The sequence below is a fragment of the Poecilia latipinna genome, unplaced genomic scaffold (genome assembly GCF_001443285.1).
Source record: "Poecilia latipinna isolate Pla-1442-1.1 unplaced genomic scaffold, P_latipinna-1.0 Scaffold1270, whole genome shotgun sequence".
NCBI lineage: Eukaryota > Metazoa > Chordata > Actinopteri > Cyprinodontiformes > Poeciliidae > Poecilia > Poecilia latipinna.
Genome location: NW_015113886.1, coordinates 16642 through 40557, shown reverse-complemented (window position 1 = coordinate 40557; position 23916 = coordinate 16642). Strand labels below are relative to the sequence as shown.

General features: G+C 39.4%; 2 protein-coding genes across 4 annotated transcripts in view; one reads left to right on the top strand and one right to left on the bottom strand.

The window, feature by feature from the left end:
* Nucleotides 1–5625: 5625 nt before the first annotated feature.
* Nucleotides 5626–15586, bottom strand: LOC106961148 (transcription factor LBX1-like). Its single transcript, XM_015054682.1, has 3 exons — nt 15573–15586; nt 8853–9097; nt 5626–7149 (listed from the first exon to the last, which is right to left on the bottom strand). Exons 1-3 carry the CDS (start codon nt 15584–15586, stop codon nt 6608–6610), a joined length of 801 nt encoding a protein of 266 aa, XP_014910168.1. The 3' UTR covers nt 5626–6607.
* Nucleotides 15587–16485: 899 nt separating this feature from the next.
* Nucleotides 16486–23916, top strand: part of slc2a15a (solute carrier family 2 member 15a) — a 21373-nt gene continuing 13942 nt past the window's right edge. The window contains exons 1-6 of one of the 3 annotated variants that reach the window (XM_015054673.1): nt 16486–17047; nt 18600–18698; nt 20837–20997; nt 21896–22020; nt 22691–22836; nt 23416–23548. In XM_015054673.1, coding sequence (XP_014910159.1) covers nt 17003–17047; nt 18600–18698; nt 20837–20997; nt 21896–22020; nt 22691–22836; nt 23416–23548 — 709 coding nt within the window. In that variant the 5' untranslated portion in view covers nt 16486–17002. Of the gene's footprint in view, nt 17048–17978; nt 18152–18599; nt 18699–20836; nt 20998–21895; nt 22021–22690; nt 22837–23415; nt 23549–23916 lie in introns of those variants that run through there. The other 2 variants (XM_015054674.1, XM_015054675.1) reach the window with 2 other exon arrangements.

Below are 23916 nucleotides of genomic sequence, written 5' to 3'. Positions count from 1 at the left end.
TCTGTCAGAGCATCTGACAGATTAAGACAGAGTACAGGTACTATGGCATATTCACAGCATACACACACACACACACACACGCAGCACGCATACACACACACACACACACACACACACACACACACACACGAGCATTGTGCTTTTTGGTTTTCAGCAGTTTCCATTTTTCTCTGAGTTCCTCTCCCTTCAAATGAAGGGACAATTTCTAGTATTCTAGTTGTCTTTTCTCTTCTGTATGGGTCACCTTGCGGTGAACCTTCTGGTACCAGCACCAGGATGGTACCAGAATTGGTGATGGGCCCAGCTTTGGTCCTGGGCAGCTCTTGCCCAACTCTTTCCTGGTCCACCAAGTTTTTTCTTTGCAGAAGTACCTGCTTAATCTACCTGCTTTTGGTAATTCCAGCTGCCAGGTGATTTCCTGTTTGTTTTTGTTTGACATGTTATTTTTGCTAAATAAAGAGCTTAATTATTTTGCATGTCCTTGTCTATGTCTTTTGTTGCGACTGAATGAACCAGGTCATAACATTCTCCAACACTGACATTTTTTTTTTTTGCCTCCCCCTCCTTGTTGCTGCGCCTCCCCCCTTCTGCTATGGTCACAGAAAACACGGGGTGAGTAAATATTCTGAGACTCGCTCGATGGTTTGTTTCAGAGTAAAATAAGTTTTACCAATGGCATAGCTAAGTCTAAAACTGAGCGTTAACATAGAAGTGCTCACATAAACACCACTTGAAGGGCAAAGAGGATAACATTGGGCTGGCTGGTGAAAAAGAAAAAAAATTCTTGGTGGGACTGATGGGCCAATAGATTTCCCTTGGTGGAAAATTGAATCAAATGAATGGTAGAAATATGACTACAATTCCACAATAATTTGACATGTAGCAAAATATAACACAAAAGCTTAGATTGGCTAAAAGTAAAAGACTGGTTCAGTAACTTGCAAAATATGAAGCATTTAATCATTAAGTGTCAACAACTTTGCTGATGCAATTGTGGATCTCAATAAATAGAAACAGGACTTGACCTCTTGTACAACACCACAATCCAAATGGCCATGTTACCCAGAAAACATCATGACATCTGATCTAAAGACTTGATTACTCTGGGTGAAAAGCTGCAGCCATCATCCCATCAAAGATGAGGTTCACTCACAGCGCCAAGCAGGCTGGGACAGCCTCTGTTTCTAACTGCAGAAACAACTTCTGTCATAGTGCGAAAAGTGTACTTAAGGATGTAGTACATAGAATCCACCACAAGATGTCAGTAGAAGAACAAATGAGGATGACTTGGTGGTCAGCAACATGATGGGCAGACAGTCCTCACGGATCTGAGGAGTCTCTCTCTCTCCTTCTCATCCCTTTCTCACACACACATGTGCAGGCACACACACATGCACAAGCAAACACAGACACACATCTTTGTACTTTTGCGCAAACTGAGGACTTCGTTTTGAGTCCATTCATTTTAGTTACAGCACTTTTGCCTAACCCAGACATTGTCCCTAACCCCAACACTTACTAGTCTATTCTTAACCCGAACTTTAACTAAAACATAATTCACACCATACCTCTAAATCACAGCAAAACTGCAAAATTGTGAGGACCGGGAAAAAGTCACTTTGGACAAATGACCTCTATTTCTTGGCAAAATGCTTTGAAAGTTGTCCTCAAATTGTAATATGCAAGTACGCATACACAAGCCAGCCCTCTGCAAGGGCTCTGTAAATCTAAAAGTTCTGCCATATTAAGAAGAGAATGCTCAGCACAAAAACATCGTGGTACACACACTATTTCTGTTTTCAGGAAATAGCCAGCCGAACTCATTCTGCTTGTGTGACTTTAACACACTCAGCAGGTAGCTTAGCAGCCAAGGAGCTCCGATGTAGGAAAAAATGTCTTTCAGTATGAGTGGATTATGGTTTCCAGCGGTTTCTTTATCAAAATGATCAACTAGAATTTGATTAATGTGCAAATTGAGAAGAGGAGGGAGGGGAGTCATGGATAGTTCTATTTGTGAATACCAATTAATCACCAGTTAAAGTAAATTAATACACATATTAATTTTACCAGGGACATTCTCGGCTCAATAACCCATAAAATTGAAGTTTGTGGTGTTAAGGGGGCTCTAAAGGAATGTAATAACTAAAATTTCAAATGAACCCTATTTAGTGATCAATCAAGCTGTGCCCTGCAGCACAGACAGCTCATTTCTTCAGCTCTGCTCTAGCAAATACAACCATAAAACCAAGATGGCTGCTTAACACACTCTGCTACAGTTTCTCACAGTTCAGCACATCCTTACACAGCACAGGGTTTGTGCAGCACAACCCAGTAAAGGCTTTGTTCTGTATGAAAAGATGATTAGCTATCATCTGCCTACTGATAAATTAAATCTACTCAAGGCATGAAAATGGTAATAGTATAAATAACTATTATTAGGCCTGAGCAGTGAAGCGCTGCGAAGGCCTATTGTATAAGCAGGATTGCTTATTATTTTTTCGACAAACTACGCAGCTTTTTGGAGGAATCAACATATTCAAAAACTCACCAAACTTCACCCAAAATTGTCCACCAGCTATAAGTCTTTGGATTTAAGTGGAATCTCAAGTAGGCGTGGCCAAACTGCTCTACAGCGCCCCCTAACGTGGGACAGGACAAATGGTTTTGTAGTTATCCCCCCACTCCCCCAAATCAAGAAAAAAGGTCTCTAACCCCCCAAAATGCACAGGAAGCAGATATTTTGGGTCAAAGATATAGTACATAAAACTCTGCTGCTTGCATGCTCACCCTTTTGATTTTGTTCATCAAAGAACACCAGGATTTCAAGAGGTTTCAGATATCACAGTGAGACTTACATGCTACTGTTTTACTGTAATTTAAGGGCTCCTCTAGTTCCTGGAGGGCCCTCGAGAAACTAGAGGGGCCCTCTAGTGGGCGTCCCTTGTTGGAGAGGAGTCTGTCCATAGGACCCCAAAGCACTTCACACTGCTTTCAATCATGGTGGCAAGCTTCCATCAGCTTGAGTTTAAAAAAAAATTATGATCATTATACATTCTTAGAGCAGAAGTGAATCATTTTAAAAGACACAAAATATGGACGCAAGTGAAATTTTCACAAGAAACCGAATCGGTAACAGAAAACCAGCGAAGCCTGAGTTGAATCCAGCAGGCCTAATTACAGCAGGTCCTCACACTTTGTGAGTGTTGGTCCTTTTGGAAAGGTCTCACATGGCAGCAGGCGGGTCCAGCAGGAGGAAATGAAGAGAGGTGGGTGGGTGGGAGTGGGGGGGTCATGTTAGGTCTGGTTGTTCAAGCGGGGTGGGGGTGTGTGCATCAAACTTCAATTTTCCACTTGAGTGAAATCATATTTCTTCTCTGTGTGTGTTTGTCACATGGAGAAAAGCTACGTTTCCCTGTGGTCGTTTGCTGTGCAGCCTTCTGCTGTGGCAGACTGATGAAGACAATTCACCGTCCGCCAGACGAAACGTCAAAGGAAGGACTAAAAGAATGAATCGTGTCATCTCCATTGATTGTATGTAGTAAGGGGAAACAATTGTGGCAACACACACAGTAAAAACACAATACATTATTGTTGCTATGTAACAACATTTTGAAACATATTTGTCTTTATTTTGAGACATATTTGTCAATATCACAGTGTAAGCAGCAGAGAGAATAGGTTTGGTGATTCTCTTACAGTAATGAAATGATTTTGTTTCATGGAATACGGAGGTCCAAAAGTGTCAAAAATAATAAGTACAAGATTGAATCCTTAAATGATTCACTTTGTCAAGGGCAAAAAAAAAATGTGTGTTTGTGTGTCTGTGTGTGCTTGAAGTCTATGAATTGTATTTCAGAAAGCAATTTTTCATTTTAATACTACTTTCTTATGACGAGAACTCAATTTTGCACAGCCACACCTAAGACTGTAAATGAGAAATTTTGTCAAGGGTTCACACACCAGTTTCTGTCTGCCTGCAGGTTTCTGCATGGATGCAAAAAAGAAGAATACATTTCCAAGAAAAATATGTTTAGTAGAAAAAAAAAATATTTGTGTGATGCAGGAATCAATACATCGATCTATTTTTCAGTCTTTATTAGTCTAAGTTAGAAGTCAGGGCTACCGATGCTCTGTTCACAATTTGTGGGATGTTGACTTGCTGTGGTTATAACCAATCAGATGCTAGGATCTACTTGATAGATTTCATTTAAAGTTAAGATTATTTTATAGTGCACTGTGGCACAGCAACCACAAAATAGCTCAATAAACACCGAACCACAACAGTTTTAAATTTGAATCAGTGGATTTTACCAGTTATTGTACTTAATGCATGGAATATTAATTGCTTTTTAAAAATATTTTATTTTATTTTATTTTATTTTTTTAACTCACAACACTGGATATTTTGGCACACCATACTCACTCACCAGCTTATTGTTCCCATGGCTGCAGTCTACCAGCCTGTTCCTTGGAAAATGAAGCAAACGGTTGAAAGTTTTGTACTAGCTGATACTGGGAAGCTTTAAGCCAGACAAAAAGCAGCGACCCGCTGAGGCACATTTATATTCATGGCCCCAGGGAGTGTGTCCACAAACAGGGTCTAATTGGTTTAGTTAATCCATCAAAGTGGCTCACAGCTGAAGACGACAACGCTGGAACCATATGGACTCCAATCCAAATCGCTGCAGGCCGACTGTGTTAGCCTGGAGCTGGTGGGGGACACGGCGGGGACACGTGTGTGTCATCTTACCAAGACATGCATTACATAGCTGCAGATTGTGCATATTAATGAATCGATTAAAAGTAGGCTGACCAATGGACGACAGTTAAAATAAAATAGATCTGGTTTGTTTTAGAGTGTTATAAAACCCCCTGGAGTTTTGAAGAAAAATATTAATAAATGTTTTCAGGCCACCCGTCGCTTCAAGGCACTTCGGTGGTGGGGCTCACACACCTTCTAGAAACACCCCAGAGCTCCATGGATCCGGCATCAGTGTACACAGTTCAGCCTGATTTAATACAAGGCTTCGTTTATGAAAGTATTTTTGAGGCAAAAGTGTTTTGTGGCTCAAAACTGAAAAGTTAAAGAGGCAGAGAAAAAATCGTAAAGGACTCCTGTAATCGTAGATGTTTTACACCTCTTTGGATTCTTAAGCAAAATACACAAATTGTCAAACTTCAGTGACTCAAAGAACTTAAAGTGTAACTTAAGTCACACTGCCCAAATGATCCAAAGCAAATAGTGCAAAACAAATCTGCATATTTGTGTCAGAAAAAAACCAAACTTGTGAATATTTATCACTCACAGACACAAAACTACTGCTACATCTTTATAGAGCTGTTGTTCATGTTATGGAATATTTACAGTAATTTCACTTCATTCTTTTGGTTTAGTGATGATGAGAACTGACTTTTTGTGTTGAATTAACTTAAAAGTTTTTTTTTAACTTACAGGAACTTTTTACTTTGACTTTACTTGAAACAATTAAGTTCGATGCTACATTAGTATTCTACGTCTGACGTCATGATGCTACCTTCGGCAGAGACACGTCCTGTACTGACCAGGGCGCTGTGGTGGGCCAGGGGTGAAGCACAACCTACATAAGGAGGCTTTAGTCCTCGACACGGCCAATGCAGGTTCGAATCCCGTCCTGATGACCATCTCTTCCCCCTCTCTTCTCTAACCCAGATTGTGTTTTTGAAATCTTACTTTCTTATGCAGGCTCTTTGGAAGCTGTTCACAAAATGTTTTTTGCTAAATGGACATTTCAATAGGCTACATGACACCGTTTCATCTTCTTAAATGTATTAAAAATGATATCTTTATTAATTTGGTCTATGGATGGATTTGCCATGTTTATAAAACTCATACTGATTCTGTGAAATACAAAACTCTTTATGGTTCTGAGCTATTTTACAGGCTCAGTGAAGGAGTTTTATAATTTACTGGGCAGCAAAAAACATCACAGCAGGACATTTGTATTTGTGACTTGTAGAACTGAATCTGTGACCCATATGGAGGAATCTGTTCAGTGTAGCAGTAGTTTTGTGTCTGAGTGATTGAAACAAATATATTTTTCTGACACAGGTATGTGGATTTGTTTTACACCATTTGGGCAAATTTATAGATGCAAGATTTTTTTTAAGGGTTTTATTGGCTCTAGTGGCCTTTATTTGACAGTGAATTGACCAGAAGGTGGGTAATGACAGAAGGAGAAAGACATAGGGCAAAGGTCACCAGGTTGGGAATCAAACCTGCAACAGCTGCATGGAGGACTGAGGCCTAGGTGGGTTATCCTTAACCCCTGTGCCAACACAGCAACCCAAGACCTTTTTTTATTTGTAAGCGTGGGTCAAAAATACAATTTGCATCTTGTACTTAAGAATTTGAATCTGAAGAGGTGTAATTGTTGTTTTGTACTTTGTACTACAAATAAAATCTACAATTACATAGCTCTAACAAGATTTTTCTTTCCAACATCTCAGTTCCAAGCCAAAAATACGTTAGCACCAAAAAATACCTTCATATTCAGTCAACCACGTTCATTAGTGTAATTGAGTTAAAGTAGAGAAACCAATACAGTCACTCCACACTACGTGGGATGCTTCAGTCACCCACATCGATCTCCTCCTCCTCTTCCTCTTCCTCTTCCTCCTCCTCATCATCATCATCCTCCGAACCGCACCTGCTGATCGGTCCGTCTCTGTCCCGCGGCAGCGTGGTAGAAGGAAGAGTAGGAGACGCATGCGGCCTGCTGAGGTCTCCTTCAGTCCTGCCGAACCTCTGCTCCGGTCCTCCGGACCGCCCCACCAGGCCCAGACCTTCGGCCGCGCACTTCTCCAGCTCCGCCAGCTTGGAGAGCTTCTCAAAGGCCACAGCTCCAGCGGCTCTGGCGGACTGCACGTCGGCCTTCATTTCCTCCAGGTCCCGCTTGAGCTTGGCCCGCCTGTTCTGGAACCAGGTGATGACCTGCGCGTTGGTCAGGTTCAGGTGCTGGGCCAGCTGGTCCCGGTCCGCCGGGCTCAGATACTTCTGGAACAGGAAGCGTTTCTCCAACTCGTAGATCTGATGGTTGGTGAAGGCCGTCCGGGACTTCCGGCGCTTTTTAGGGGCGTTCCTCTGTCCGAAAAGGCCCTGACCGTCCCGGCCTGAGAGGAAGAGAAAGACCGGGTCCAGATAATTACAGAGTGAACGGAACCAGGAAAGTGACTCGATCTTTTGGGAGTCACGCTAATAAAAGCTTGGACAATATTAATTAGACTAAAAAGTAGCCAGCTAATTTTATTTAATTGGAACATTTACAGGATGAGATTTGTTTATGCAATTCCACATCTATATACAAAAAATAAAATAGAATTAATTAATAGAAATATTAAAATACAAAAAAATACAATAGGAGTCACATTCATTTTATTGTGTTGAAATCTGTTTTTTTTTATTATTATATTTGTTTTTACTGTAAATTGACTGTCTTGTTTCGCAAAAATATATTAGAGTTAAAATGTGTATGCTGAAATGTTTGAATCTATTAGGTTAGGTTTAAATTGAATCATCTTAAATTCTCAGATCACTTTACATAAAATTGATAAAAATAAAACATAAACATAGAAATAACAACGAATGAAGGTTTCAGCAGTTTTTTCTGTTTTTCATGGAATGATTATAATGATTTTCCACAACAGAACCACAGTAAAAGTATCAGTAATATCAGAAAATTGTGAAATTAAATTCAAATCTATGCGATTTAAAAAAATATTTTCCATAAATATTGACGTCCCATGGAAGATAATATATCCATCCTTGTTTTATTTTATTTTAAAATCTGAAAACAAAATGGTTCTTCAGTAATGAATTCTCTGCAGTAAATCTTTATCAAAAATGATAAGTTCACTTTTGCCAAAGCGTCATGTAACATCTGTGGTTCTGAACTAGTTCTGTTTTACTGGATTGAGGCAAAAATGTCTCTTTAAATGGTATCGGTTCTGGTTTAAAGCTATTAAATATTGTCAAAACCATTGATAAATATGCATTCATTACTGTCTATTTTCTTTACATTTTATTGCTTTTTGAGTCTGTATCTCAATCTGTATTTCATACAACCATGTGTATCCATCTGTTTTTAATTTGAAGCTTATCTGCGAAGCAAACATTGAGACTTTTAGGTTTAATTTCATCATAACCTCTTTGTTTCTTACATCCTCCAGCTGTCGACATGAATGTGTGTTAAACGCTGCAGATTCATTAAATGCTAAGATTCATTCTTAGATTAAGATTGAAGGATAAAAATGCCACATGGTAATAAAAAGTTGTTAATGTAAAAGGATGAGTTACAGGTCTCTAGTTTTTGTAAATAACATTGTAACAATATAATAAAAACATGAGGATTCCTGTGTAATAATTTAATATAATTAGAATGTCTAATGCTTCAGAGATGGATGTTATTGTGCTGGATTGCACTATATGTTTATGTTCTTTGTGGGTTTTAATTATTATATATGTATATATTGCTATAAATGTCTATTCTACAAGAACGCTTGGCATTAAAACCTTTTAGACTCTACAGGACAAAAATCTGAACAAATAGAGATGAACAGTCAATAAGTGCACAACTATCTATCACACACACATTTAACATACATTTTAAAAAATGACTAAGGCAAACTGTTGATATGTTTGAACATAATAAAATGAACATAATAAAATACATAGACTATTTTCCACCTGAGAAGTTGAATTATTCTGACCAAATTCTTGTAGAAATTCTTGTCCCAGAAAAAAAAAAAAAAAAAAAAAAACAGTCGGCAGAAATACTGAAGGCGGTTGCAGAAACAAAGAGCAGAGCAGGGATTACCCTCTGCAGCCTGCAGGACGCTGACCTCCAGGCCCCGGAAGGTTTTGCTGGCCAGCTCCTCCAGCGCGCACAGCGGGGAGCTCAGGCCCAGCAGCGGCCGCTCGGACGGGCTGCTCTCCCGCTGAGACGTCGGGAGCGGCCGGCTCCTCTTCGCACACGGCTTGTTGAGGATGTCCTCGATGCTGAAGGGCGTCAGCGGCTTGCTGGAGGCGGCCGGCGGTGGGAGCTGCCCCACTGGACTGAGTCTCCTCTTCCCCGGCACCTCAGAGCATTTCGACTCGACCTTAGAGGTCATAGCAGTTCGAGCTCTTCCACCTGAACGGAGGTAACTTCAGAGCCCTGGGGTTCGGGAAGAGACAGCCCGCTGCCCAGAGAGTCGATTCTGCAGCTGCATGATGGTCAAGGGGCTACACTTCTCAGTGGATGCGACTGGAACCCGTCTGGTGGGCGGTGATGTCCTGACAGAAGCCACTCTGACCCAACTTATGGTGTTCGGATCAGTCCCTCCCCATCCTGTGTGTGTGCTCAGAGAGAGAGAAAAAAAGATAGAGAGAAAGAGAGAGAGAGAGAAAGAGAGAGAGAGAGAGAGATGTGGAAGATGGTGTTTCACAGAGTGACGCTGTGATCGCAGGAGACTAAGAACGACTTCAGCTCATTGGTCATCAGTCAGTCTGTCTGGTGTAGAAGTTCTCATCTCCATCAAGCATGAGAGAGAAGAAAGCTCCATGTTTACCGAGTTCCAGGCCACCAGAACACTCTGCAAGGAAATCAGATTATACACTGAGAGAGAGAAAACAAACAAACAAACAAAAAAATGTGTTGCTGGAGATTAAAAACATGGCGGTCGCAGCACTGGCTCGTTTAGAGATGTTTGGAAGTATAAACAGGATCAGCACAACGTAGCTGCGTTTAATTGAACAAACCACAAGATTTTCTAGAACAACTTTTTTTTTTTTTTTGGGCAAAATGAGACCAAAGAAGAGATCTTTGCATGTATCAGAAACAGATGTCGTTGCAAAGTCCTAAGAACTTCCCACCCGTGGAAGTTGTGAGTGTTATGTTAGAGCGTAAGGGTGAACATGATCCCATTGAGCAGGCGGCGGCTGTCCCAGACTCCAGAGCATGACTAAAGTGATTCATTTGTTCTTAATGATTAATGACGAAAGACCGACATGTTCAATAACGCCGTTTGGTGTCGCGCAGCTCTGCCCTCACCCCTGCTGCCCAGCTGCGTACTGTGACTAATAGTCACTTTGATGAGAAAATGTGATACTTCAGCCTCTAGGACTGAAAGGTGAGGACTTGATTATTCCAGGCTCTAACATTACGCATATTTAACTCTTGTTACATTGAAGGTTTTGGTGTTAGCATGCCTCACTTGATTTTTTTTTGTGTGTGGTTATTTTCTTGTCTTTTCCTTCTTAAAATTACTTAAAATTATTTTTTTCATCAGTCAGTTTTAGTTAATTTGATGCGGTGTCCTAAACTGTATCCTTATTTTTTTCAGCTTAATACGTTCATAAGCATTTTCAGATGCGTCACTGGATAAGCAACGTTTCAAAACATGTTTTTGCATGTAAATCATTCATAGTTAAAATAGATTAAAACAAGTAATCTGTCTTGTATTTTCTATAAAGCTATAATGCTAAACACACTACTTATAAAAATTGTTGAGCAAAGTGTTTGTATTGGATCAGTATTGGAATCAGATCAGACAGGAAACCAGTGACTGCACTACAAGTGTCGGTATCCTGCATCCCATGGTGTTGTCTATAAGCATGTGTGTGTGTGTGTGTGTGTGTGTGTGTGTGTGTGTGTGTGTGTGTGTGGGTGTGTGTGTGTGTGTGGCATTGTGTTTGATACACTGTAATGATAATTTCCCCAACAAATTGGGGAAATTTGTTGGGGAACCAGCAGCTCCAAAAGCCTGTATCTTCATAGCAAGAAGTATTTGAGTTAGGGGTTCGGTTTCAGACTAGGGTGTGAATTGGGTTAGAGATTGGCACATACTGCTAATTATTCAGTTTGACCATAAGAGTCAAAGGTTGAGCTGAAATGAATGAAAAATGAATGGAAGTCAGTGCCAAGTGCCTGTGACAACAGAAAGATGTACTATATATGTGTGTGTATGTGTGTGCGCGTGGATGCGTGAGTGCGTGTGTGTGTGTCTGTGTGGCACATCACAAGTGACTACTTACAACAGTGTGTGCGCTTCAGGGTGTTAATTTCCTGTGATGGGATGAGTCCGTGGCGTCCCACCGTGATTCATATTAAAAGTCAATTGGCCTTAAAATTTGGCCGGACCCCCAAAGCCTGAAGGAGTGAGATACATCTGTCAGCTAATGGAAGAGCGGCGCACAGGCATACCGGTTGAAATTGAATCTGACCACAGAGGCAAATGGACCAGAGACAGAGTATCACAACAACTGACCATTAGGTTGATGACAACCTCTTTGCTAACTGTCCCACAGTTTCGGTTTGGCCTCTCCTGGTATGTGGCCCTGTGCTGCTGCTGGTGGCCCGTCTGAGTCTGCATCTGCTTTTAATTTGATACAAAGTGAAGCTTCCTCCTGCCCCCCCCCCAAAAAAAAAAGACATCTCTCAACTCTTCATATAGTATGAGTGAGGATGTGATTGCGTGATGTACGAAGGGTTTGTGTGTTTGCCAATAACTTAAGCAACACCTATCAAAGATTCTTCACACTTGATTTCTCACCTGTGTGCTTGTGTGGTGAGGTATGTCAGCGCTGGCTGGGAAACAGAGATAAAGGTAAGAGGTCCATCACCCTCCTGCTGCTGTTTTGATTTCACTGACACTATAATTACCACACACACTTTTATTTTCCGGCAGTAAACTTTGCCACTTAGGAACAAAGCGACAATTACCGTCTTTCGAACTTGTAACTTGTAACAACAACAAACTTTTTATTTTTTTCACAGAGTTTATTAATTAAGTTAATGAATCTGGTTCTGGATAAGACACAATTGAAAACCCCTTCATAATCAGAGCATGAATTATTATAAGCAGAAGGTTCAGAAATTTTAATCCACAGCAAAGATAACATCATCTGTGTAAGAAATACAGATGACAAAAATATACACCAATGGGACCACTGAGTGAACGCAGAGATATTTAAATCAATCTATTTGTAAAATCATCATAATTATAAAAGTGTTTTCATTCAAAGTCAAAATTGTAATATATTTATATGTAATGAGGTTGTTGTGGACACAAATGATCACACCAGAAAGTAGGGAAAGAGAAGGAGAAGAGAAGACCAACGGTCGTCCCCCGTTCTTTTCTTTGGTTATGGATGTTAGAAGACATTGAGAATAAAGCAAGACTCAAAGAAAAGTATTTTGCCAACCGCCATAAAAAGAAGAAGTGCTCAGCTTTTGCAGAAGTAAACATGGATGCTGACAATGGAACATAGCTTACACGTTTGAAGTTGTTCTACTGGAGCCAGCACTTTAACAACGTAACCCTCATTATAATCGGTCATGGTTGTTGTTTTTCTACCTGCTTGTGCGTTTCAGCATACAGAGTAGTGACAGTGACATTTGTCGAGTATCAGTGACGTTCAGGTCGGATGAAAGCCACCTGGACGTTAGGTCATATTTGAATCGCATATGTATCGTGCACCCAAGTGGCCTGGGTCGCATTCGAAAAAAATCCGACCTGTGTTGTCTGGATGACACAGACACAGATGTGTGACCCACAACAAAACCAACCCAAACCCCTCACCGCCTGTCGACATCTTCGAGGAGCGGGGCGGAAGAGGGAGGACGGGGTGACACCAGAAAGGTGGTTCGCCAAAAAGGCTAGGACCGCCTCTGCTCCTCTAAAATAATCTGTTACAATTACCATGCCTGAATTCACCCTGTAGATATCAGGCTAATAATGATATGTTATGATGATAATATTCTTAGTCTCCTTTGCTAATATCCCTTTATTAGAGGATGTTTATTTCTTTGTCATTATTTAAAAACTGCAGGAGTACTGTGAAACCCCTGTGAAGCTTTGTGATTACCACACACTCACGCGCACACACACACACACACACACACACACACACACGCACATACACACACACACACAGACACTCTCCCAGCATAATGGAAATGATTCACGGTGATGACAGCTCGCAGATTGTGTGTGTCTGTGTGAATATTATGGCTATTGGCTAAATAATGGGAACAAATGAGAGTCATCCATTTCCTGCTTGGCTTCTCATTGGTAATGACAGCATGGATGACACTAGCTAATCCATCTTCAAGCTCCTCCTTTAAACTACTATGTTGCTTCCCTCTGGGAGAAGCTTCAGCTAGTGGGACCAGGAGATTAAGGAGGCAGTTTAGGCAGAGTTTAGGGCAGGGGTGTCAAACTAATTTTCATTTTGGGCCCTAACAAAAATTTGAATGTTCTTAAAGGGCCAGAATGTATTGATAAAATCTATTAAACTGTTACAGTCTAACGGTTAGACTATCAATAAATGGATGTTTGTTTCAGCATTCAGTAAGTGTTTCTTGAATTTAAATAGTCACTGATGAGTCCTTTTGGAATTTTGTGATTGTTTTTGTGTGTTTTTTTGCAATCAAAATCACAGATTTTGTGGTACTGATTTAGAAATATTTTCTAAGGAATTTTTGCAATATTTGCGCTATTCTAGGATGTTAAATGTGATTTTTTTTATTAATTGTTGTATCAATCTTGGACTACAACTTGACAGCAAGAGAGACCAAGGCATCAGTGACTTAAACCCAATGTTTTTGACCAATTTTGAGGAAAACATTGCAGTAAAATCAGAAACAAATGTGGAGATCTGTTGATTTTGTGTGAATTTTTGGAATTGTGAAAAACAGGAGGGATTTATTGATGTAATTTGGAGCCTGGAGGACCACATAAAGAGCTGCGGTGGACCAGATTTGGCCCACCGGCCCTGAGTTTGACACACATGGTTTAGAGCAAGAACGGAGTAACCGAAACATGATTTAAAATCACAATTGACAATATATTATTTTAGTAAAAAAATGCTTATAATTATCACAGTTATTTTAGATACTAGTAGTAGTATAACTAATATAACTTTTAAAATACAAATCTAAATGATCTGTTATTATCTTTGTACTTTTAAAACTTGATTTCTGTGAGATTAACTCTATTTATGTATTATGTATTCTTTAAAAGCCAAACTGTCTAATGTCATTTTCTTGGGGCCTGAATTTGACCACTGGAGGGCCTCCAAGATCTAACGTCAGAACATCCTAATGCAGGAAAACTCCATGAAAAAGGGCTTTTAGAGTGACAAAAACTAATGTTATAGCTTCAAAAAGACTATTTAAAGAGGATGACCTCTCTAAATGACTGCAAGTCTGTGGTCTTTAGTTGCAGTCGTTATCCTTTTTTTTATTATTTAATTCTGCTGGCCATTGTATTTTGGGAATGCACTTTCCTTCTGCAAGCCTGGAAGAACCAATCTTTCATTTCTACCAGAAAACTTTTCTAACTTTACTTTGGTGTCCATAATATTTGCCTGTTGACGAACCAGCAGCCCTGGTGACCCCACTAGTGATAAGCATACAAAGATAATCAATGGTTGGATGGGCATTTGGAGGAAAAAGTATTGATAGACTATTGTGGATGTTTCATGTTTGCTTGTCTTTGAACAGTTTACCCTGGCATAATTACCATACTTGTTTCAGTTTCCAGACCTCATTGTACAAATGTACAAAAATCATGATGTATAATAAATGAGGATATTGTTAGCACAGAAAAATAGGCTTTAATGAACAAAACCAGTCTTTCATGCTTAATCAGTGGAGGTAAGTCATAGGATTAGGAAGTACATAATGCTAGGCGGGTGGTTGTAACCCAGCAACCAGCCATAGGAAACACACTTACTGCTCCATGAACTGTAGCCAAAATTATGAGCACATGACCACTGAGAGGCGTGACGACAGGGCTGTTTCAAATGAATCTCACCATGTGCCAGTAGAAACCACTATGTTCAAAAATAGCAAGAAGATATTTAATCAAGTCAAACTTGAGTTTGAGAGCCATATGATCTTGGGGACTTTCCAATCGTGCTAAATATTCAATGTCTGAAAAAGTTTACAGCTATGGAAACTATCAGATGAAGTTTAATAGGATCATTTAAGATATATACATACATATAGGTGGTCTCATTTCATATGGACCCTTCTATAATAATAATAATAATAATAATAATAATAATAATAATAATAATAATAGTAAATGACTTGAAGTGATTTATGAAATCCACAGGTTCACCAAAGCATGAGTGAATTCATCCATTCACTTCCACATTCACGCGTTAATAATAATCATAATCATAGTACATCAAATTTTTGTAGCACTTTTTAGGACACTCAGAGACTCTTCAAAGGAGTAAAAAATAAGTAAAAAGGAGGTACTGTGTTGGTACAGGGGTTATTCACAACCCACATAAAGAAGCCTCAGTTCTCGACGTGGCCATCACAGGTTTGAATCCCGGCCTGGTGACTTTTGCCGCATGTCTTCCCTCTCTCTCATTACCTTACTTTCCTGTCCTAGCACTTTAAAATAAAGATCACTAGAGTCATAAAAAAGGGAGAAAAAAAATCAGATCCCTGACTGATGATGGCCCACATCATCTCCAAACTTCCCTCCTCTCTGACTCGCTCCAGTTTGCCTACAGCTCCAACCGCTGCACAGAGGACCCTTTTTCCTCCATACTGCACTTGAGCTTGAAAAACCTGGAAAAAAAATCCCCATGTGTGAAAATTGTTTCTGGACTTCAACACAATCCTCTCCCAGCATCTGGTGAGTAAACTAGCTCCCCCTGTCTGTTGGATTCCCTGACAGACAGACTCCAGTCTGTGAGGGTTGACAAAACTACCACAAGGGTCATCTCCCTCACCACTGCCTGCCCCCTCCCCTGGCTGTGTACTGAGCCCCCTACACTTCACCCTGACGACACATGAGTGCCATCCCAGGTTCAATCACATCTTTAAGTTTGTGGTAGGTCATTAGGTACAACAGCGAAACGGTCTACAGAGAGGAGGTGAAACATCTGGTGGACTGGTGTGATGCAAACCATCTAAACCTGAATGTCAACAAAACAAAAGAAATTGTTGTTGATTTCAGGGAAAATCTGCCAGATTTTTTTCAAAATTAAAATTTTCTAAAGTTTTGACTAAAATAACAAGTTTAGCACAGAAATAGAATGTTATTTGGGGGACGACAGTGACAGTGGTAGGAGTTTGCCCTGTAATCAGTGGTTTGCCAGTTCAACTCACCCACCGTACCAGGTAGTGTTGGTCAGAAGGGCAGATGGCACAAAACGGCGGCCTCGCCTCTCAGACTGCTGTAAGCTACACTCTATCACACTATCGGTTACTCTATAAGTGATTATAGAGTAAAATTGACTCTGACTTTACTTTGTTCAGGGTGGGACCTTATGTGGCTCTGTGTTGAAATTGACTCTAAGTGTTTACCTAACATTGTTCATTTCACTGTGTACTTGGTGAGTTCCACTTTTGGTTCAGTCCTAATCTCTTCTAATCTCTTCCCTATGGCTCAATTTTTGCGCTTTAAAACGTCTGTTTCTTTGTTTCTGTCTTTACTCTTCAGACTTCTCTCTTTAGTGCTCCTCTCACCTCTCCTGCTTGTCTGGGTTTTTCTTTTTCCTCAGGTCTCATCTGTCCTTTATTTCACTTTTATTCTTCCGCTCCACTGGTTTTTCCCCTCGTCTTACTCCAGCTCCAGTTTCACTATTAATTCATTCACTTTTCAGTTCTTACTTTCTTCCTTACATTTTTTTTTATTCGTACCCTCTATTCATTTTGTTTCCCCTAACCTCTAAAATTTTGTTATGGCTAATTGCTCTCAGCAGGCTTTTCTCTCCGTCTGTCACGCTGCTTCCTATCATGTGATGACACTGTGGTAGCTTGTTATTAGTGGCCTGTGGACTGCTGCTCAACACACTTGCACACTAACAACATCCCAGAATTATTCATTTGGAACCAAAGTGACCACGCCTGCTATTACAGTTATGACAGACGCTGCTGTGTAGACAGGATCTATTTTCTTCTTTTTCTTTTTTTTTTTTAACTTTTTGTTGCTTTGGACCAGATCCCGAAACTCCTAAATGGCTGAGGAGATTTTAATTCCATCATCGGGGAAAATTACTTCGGTAAGTTGAGTGTTCATGTCACATGAGAAGGATGGATAGTTTTATGATGTTGTTTTAGACACCCTCGTGTCTAAGACTTAAATTTCTGTTGTACCTGTCAGCTTGTGCCGTTAAGAAAAAAAAATGCTCGGCTGTCAAAAATGAGTGAATGCAGGAAATAAAGTGTCAGTCTAAAGATGTAGAGCACAAAGAATACATTTGGCGAGTGAATTGGTTGTTGGAGTGTTGCATGAAAAATATTTAGCAGTTTCCCCTCTGGCCTCCTTTGAGCTGGCTGCCAGCCAAGCAAATTAAATGGCTCAGTTGCAGTTAGGGATGTGAGCAATAAATACAGGATGTTTGAGAAAGGCAAAACAAACTTCCTCCAACATGGTGTCATCTGATGTACTCTGCTTCAAGATATCTGCAAACTGTCCATTTGCACAAAAAGATCCCTCTCTCTTTTCTCATCACTGACCCCTCAGTGTGCTTTGAGAAACACCAAAGGGTCAAACACTTATCAGGGAACGGCTTTGAACGGCTTTGTGATATGGTATGGATCTTGCCCAAGTACCCCTTCTCCAGTTAATAAGAACAATGACTTTGTGCTGTAAAATGATATCATGGAGCGTCCTGGAGCTCGGGATACTTTGGTTTCATTTTTTACTGGTCATTCACGTCTCAGCTTCTGTAGTGTGCTGTGAACTTGTGTGAATTGAGGTCATACGGACAAAATGAGTCTGCAGTTAGATCCACCTTAATCTCCATTTTTTCCCATTGAATAAACGTTTATTAGACAAATCTGTGTGGATATTGGTTTTCGTGTGGGTTTATTGGTTAATGTAGACCCTGCGTTGTGTTGTCCTGTCAAGACCCTGATTGGTTCCGGCTGTCTCGTGTTCCCCTAATTAGCCCCTGTGTATTTAACTTCACCTGTGTCTCGTGCTCCCTGCTGGATCCTTGACTTTGTGGAGTCATTGTCCCGTAATTCAATAAGCAAACTGTGAGAGCGTGTGTGTGATTCTATATCCTATGTGTCTCTGTTGGACTGGTGTACTCTGCCTCTTGCCCAGTGACTGCTGGAGATAGGCACCAACCTGTCTGCCACCCTGAAAGGATAAGTGGGTATAGACAATGATTGATTTACTTTGATCATACCTTATTAAAGCCTAATTAAATAGTGTTGTACATGCTGAGGCCAAGAAGAGCCTTTTTGGCCTCAGACATTCTGAGGAAGTCTATTACTGTAAGAGCCAGAATCAGAATTCCTTTTAATGTCATTGTGCACAAATAGAGGGCAATGAAATTGGGAAAAAAAAAACAAAAAAAAACAAAAAAAAAAAAAACTGCAACTCTCACAGAAACACTGCTGTTGTGTAGCAACCTCAGGAAGAGGATGATTAGAGTTGTCTGTAATTTTCTTAATTTTACAAGAATCATTCTTTGAAGAATTTCCAAATGTTTTGTGACATTGTGCATGTGCTCTTTGGACAGTAACAGAAACAAGCAATTACTTTTCCCATCATTTATGGATGCAGTTCTTTTGAACACCCATATCTGCTTCTTATTGCAGCAACTGACTGGTTCTCTGCTAGCAGTGGCATTTTTGACTTCATTTGGGAGCTCTATGTTGTATGGCTACAACCTGGCTGTGGTCAACTCCCCTGCTGCAGTAAGACGCACGCACACTTCACAGAAAGCACACTCATATTCAGAATGTACCTGCCACAGGGGAATTATACCAGCTAAATCAGCCAACACTGTGTTGAATACATGACGATCTGTCTGTCATTATCAACAAAGGACAATAACAATATATGTGATGTTTTTTCTACCTGATCCTCAGGGCCCACCGTCATTCATTTTTAGATATTCTGAAAAAATTCAGTGGAATACACAATGGGATCAGACCAAATTTGAAAATCACTCTTAAATTAACAAAATAAATATTTAGATAGATAGATAGATAGATAGATAGATAGATAGATAGATAGATAGATAGATCTCCTTGGTGAAATTGTCATTTCTCTCCCACACAGCCCTGCCAGATAATACATAAGACACTTAAGACATTAGAAAGAAAAAAAAAATCATTAACAGCAGTTTAATTGCACAAGGGACAAAGGAGTCCCTTACTCTGTTGATGTTGTACTTTGGCAGAAACAGCCTCCCACTAAATTTATAATAATAATAATAATAATAATAATAATAATAATAATAATAATAATAATAATAACAATAACAACAACAACAACATATAGCAGTGATAGGTTGCTTAATCAAAAGAAAAGCTACAGATACCGGTGGAAAGAAAACAACTCTAGGATTACAGTATGGTTAGCGGTAGGAATCGCTCCAGTTAGTCAGAACTGTTCTTTGTTTTTTACAACTTTGCTTGGTAACGAGTGATGCTCTGCTTTCAGGTCAACAGCAATTGTTATTTTTATTTAATTAAAAAATATTAAATTAAATTAATACAATTGACATAAATAGGTTAATTATTTAAAATGTTAATTTAATATGTAACAGTGCAGAAAATGATTTTTGTTTTGTTTCTGTTAAAGCAACTCAAGTCTATTTTTCTTTAATTGTGCTTCTAAATCACAAATAGCCCTAAATGTTATTAATGCACATAACACTTGGTTATAAAGAACAACTTCTTTTTTTTTTTAATTTCCATGTGTTTGACATGATTGGAAAGCTTAGCCTCCACACTTTCAGAATCTGTAAATAACTCAAAATGGCCAAGTACTGTTCATGGCTTTATCATGACCAGTCACATTTACCAAACAGCACCACTCTTCTCATTAGTATGAACAAAGAAAACAACAATACGTGAGTTGAGACAAGTATTTTTATTTCAGGCTGCATCATACACTAAGATGTGTTATGGCAGGGTCAATGTCAGATCAGGTGATCCGTGGCTGTTTGTCAAATGAGTTAAATGTTCCAGGGCATGAAAAAGTTTCAGAAACACTGATATGAACCAATTGCATCAAAATAATCAATTATTGGTACATATAAAACCAAATGAAGTCGCGTTGTACGATTTAAGTATTGCAGACCTAAAATAACTTGATAAATTTTGTGTAGTTGTTTAGCAAAGACATCTTGACAATACAAGTTACATGCAAACAAGCTATTTGGTCAAGACTTTTCAATGGTAAACAATATTCTTATGTTGATCTATTTAATCACAGTTTTCACAGTCTAATTGAGATTAATCACTGATCACGTCATCCTACCAAAATATTTGTTTATGTTTGTAATATTCTAACAGTCATTGGGATAGACAGATATACTTCAAATGTGTGTTTATTATAATTGCAACGTTTCCAAATATGGCAAATATTATCAAGAATATTCTGGGGAAACTGTTTAAAGGCATTGCATTCTTTAAAACATCGTCCAGATGTGCTCTTCTGCATACGGTCCCACAGAAGATAATTGTGGTTTAACTACCATGAAAGTAAATTAACATACAGCAGATTTTAATTTGATAAACCCAAGGCAACACATAAAGTACAGTGAATAAAATGTAACAGTGAGCAGTGCTGCTTTCACATGTCACATTTATTTGACTTAAACCTCCCTAAAAACAAGAAAAAGATTAGACATTACAGAGGAAAAAGTTTCCACTGACAACAAAACGCCTGGAACTTTTCTGCTTGTGCTTTTTCAACATTGCAAATACAAGATTTCCTTTTCAACTGTCATCTGGTTGTCGTCAAGTTCAACGCTTTCGATAACTTTTTTTTAATGAGTAATTTTATTTTGATCACTAACTTTACTGCCACTTTGCTCTTTCAGTACATAAAGAGTTTCTACAACAAAACGGTTGTGAGTCGTAATGGGACGGGACTCAGTGGGGAGACCCTGACGCTCATGTACTCTCTCACTGTGTCCGTCTTTGCCATCGGAGGTCTGCTGGGCTCCCTCATTGTCGGTATGCTAGTTTCTCGCTTTGGCAGGTAAGATTTGTTTCCTAAGGAGCAAATATTGAAATCCCCCTTTGGGGGAATTTTCCTGCCATATTTTGAGAGCACACATTTTAAGTCTGCACACAGTACAACACTTGCCAGGCCACGGTGCATTTTTGTTCCAAAAGCAAGCAGAGAATGTTTCGTAAGCGAGCAGAGAGGTCTGTGAGAGTGCAATGACAAAGGTTTGAGTGCAAACATTACAAGTTTTGAGAGGAAAGACAGGAAGTCCTGCTTTCAAAATGAAAATGTGTGCTCTTAGATTATGGCAGGAAAATTCCTCCGTAGTCTATCCCTTTATGATCACAGTGGATCCGTCCTCCCATGTTTGATTCAAGCAGGATGGTGCTCTATGTCGCAATAGATCTAATCATTTCAAACTGTTTTCTTGAAAATGATCAAGGAATCATCCATACTGTCAGTTTTTATGAACATCAAACCTGTTATTCTTAAGATCTACAGTCAGGGATTTAAAATTGATCAAATTATGTTTAAGGTATCTAATAAGCTGCTAGCTGAGCTCAAATAGAGCATGGTTTTGAAAGAGAAGGGGGGGATATAACTTAAAGGGTTACTCAGACTTAATTCATAGTTTACGCACAATAAGAAAGAGCTTTTGTATTTCAACTCATGGTGTAAAACTATGGAACAAGTTAAATGAGGAGTTAAAACAAGGTCAAAATTTAATACAATTTAAAAGGAAATATAAGGTGAGAGTTAGCTCTATTGTGTAAACTGAGGGTTAGGGTTTGGATTAGATTTTATACTTCTATCATGTTCAAAATAAATAAATAAATAAATATAAGGAGATCACTGTTTGTAGTAGCATCATTTGGGCAGTGAGTGAATATTCATATTTATATTTTTATGTTTCTGGTTTCATTTTCAGGAAGGGTACAGTGGTCAACACAACAGTGCTGGTGTTTATGGCTGGCTCCCTTATGGGCTTCAGTAGGATTTGTGGTTCACCTGAAATGGTCATCATTGGCCGTTTCATCACAGGGATACATTCAGGTACCTGTACACACACACGCACGCACACACGCACGCACGCACGCACGCACGCACGCACACACATAGATACAACAGACAAGTGCCCACTTCTCCTGTCAGCTGAAAAAAAGTCCTTAAAACATAACATTATGAGTATATAAAGTATAATTTCATTTCATATCCAGTGTCTTATTTGTTGTGTTTGTGTTAGTGTAGAAGCAGCAGGTGGCAACTTTTCCTATAAATGGTCGTAATATTTATATCAGTCGAAAAGAGAACAAAGTTGAAGCCGCTCATCGGTGATATGTTTTCTGTTCTCTTAGACAAACATCATGAAACGCCTGGCTTAATAGAGGAACGCTGGTTTTTGAAATGAACAGCAGAGACGCCACCTGTGCTTCAGAATTAAACAACATGCTACTGCATATCTGTGACAAAACTGGCATAACAGATCAGTAAAATTTTTTTTAAAGTCATCTGCAGTATGTTTTTTGTGGTTGTGAAGAATTCACATGTTTATGTGAAGCTACTCATTAAGTAAAACAATGTTCTGTATTCAATGTCCTATTTAATCCAATAGGAATGTGGAAGTGGCATAAAAACTTCTACATGTAGCTTCAACATGGAGAGACAACATGTCCACATCTCTGCAGGAGTCAAATATGGATTTTCTCTGCTCGTGTCCCTGCAGGGATCTCTCTCAGTGTCGTGCCGATGTACCTTGGTGAGATAGCGCCAAAGAACCTGAGAGGATTTCTGGGTCTTGTTCCGAGCATCTTTATAGGAACTGGGGTCTTTACTGCCCAAATCCTCGGCCTCCATGAGCTCCTGGGAAAGGTAGTGCAAATGCTTCTGCTGACAACGATGCCCATCTAGGAGATTAATAGATAAGAAAGAAACTTAAGATTTTCACCTTTTCCAATATGTTACAGCCAGCAATTGTTTCCACATGAAGACAGACAGACAGACAGACAGACAGACAGACAGACAGACAGACGCCAAGATAAACCAAAACCTCTCCTGTAATGCTCACTCTCCGATGTTAAACAGTTTTAGATATTTTTGGCTTTTTAATAAGCTTTTAAAAACCTTTGACACGACTGTCAATAATTTTTTTGTTGTTTAGCATAAAATTGTAAATTTGTTTTGTATGAAACTGAAAATAAATTAAACGACCCTATTGAAATAGTTGCCCCCCCCACACACACACACATTATACCTTGTGGAATAATTTCATTGAAATCTCCCTTCTTGATTGAACCATTAGACCGTTTCCATTATAGAGTATTTTTCCCATATATTTCAAAACTATGAAATATTTTTGCCCTTATCAAAATTTCCGCCCTTTGATATTAGCATTACACTCTTGAGGGTGCTTGAACAGATCTCTGATCCTCTGTGTTGCTGCTCTTACAGGAGGAGTACTGGCCTCTTTTTCTTTCAGTGGTGGTTGTGCCGACGTTCATCCAGCTGCTGCTGCTGCCTTGGTTCCCAGAGAGCCCTAGGTACTTGCTGATTGAGAAGAATAATGTTCATGCCACAATTACAGGTCAGTATTGTTGCACCGCTTCTATTCCCACAGAAATGATGAGAGGCTAAATTAGAAAAGGCATCATCAAGTCCATACATCTGCGATTCTTGTAATGTCGGCGCTTTACAAACTAAAAGGTCAGTTTGAGACAGTCGTCAAAAGCTGCATATAAATGAAAAGATTTGATGTTTCACAAAATCTTCCTTTTGTGAATCAATTCTTTTTCACCAGGGTGTTTAGTGTGCAACAGTCACCAGAAATAAAGACACTGGGATAATTCACTAAAGATAGCAGATTATTTCAGTAAAACCTTGAGCAACTGGGATCTTGTGAAGTTTTTATAAACACTTTATTTGACTCGGTGTGCATAAGACTGACATGGCACT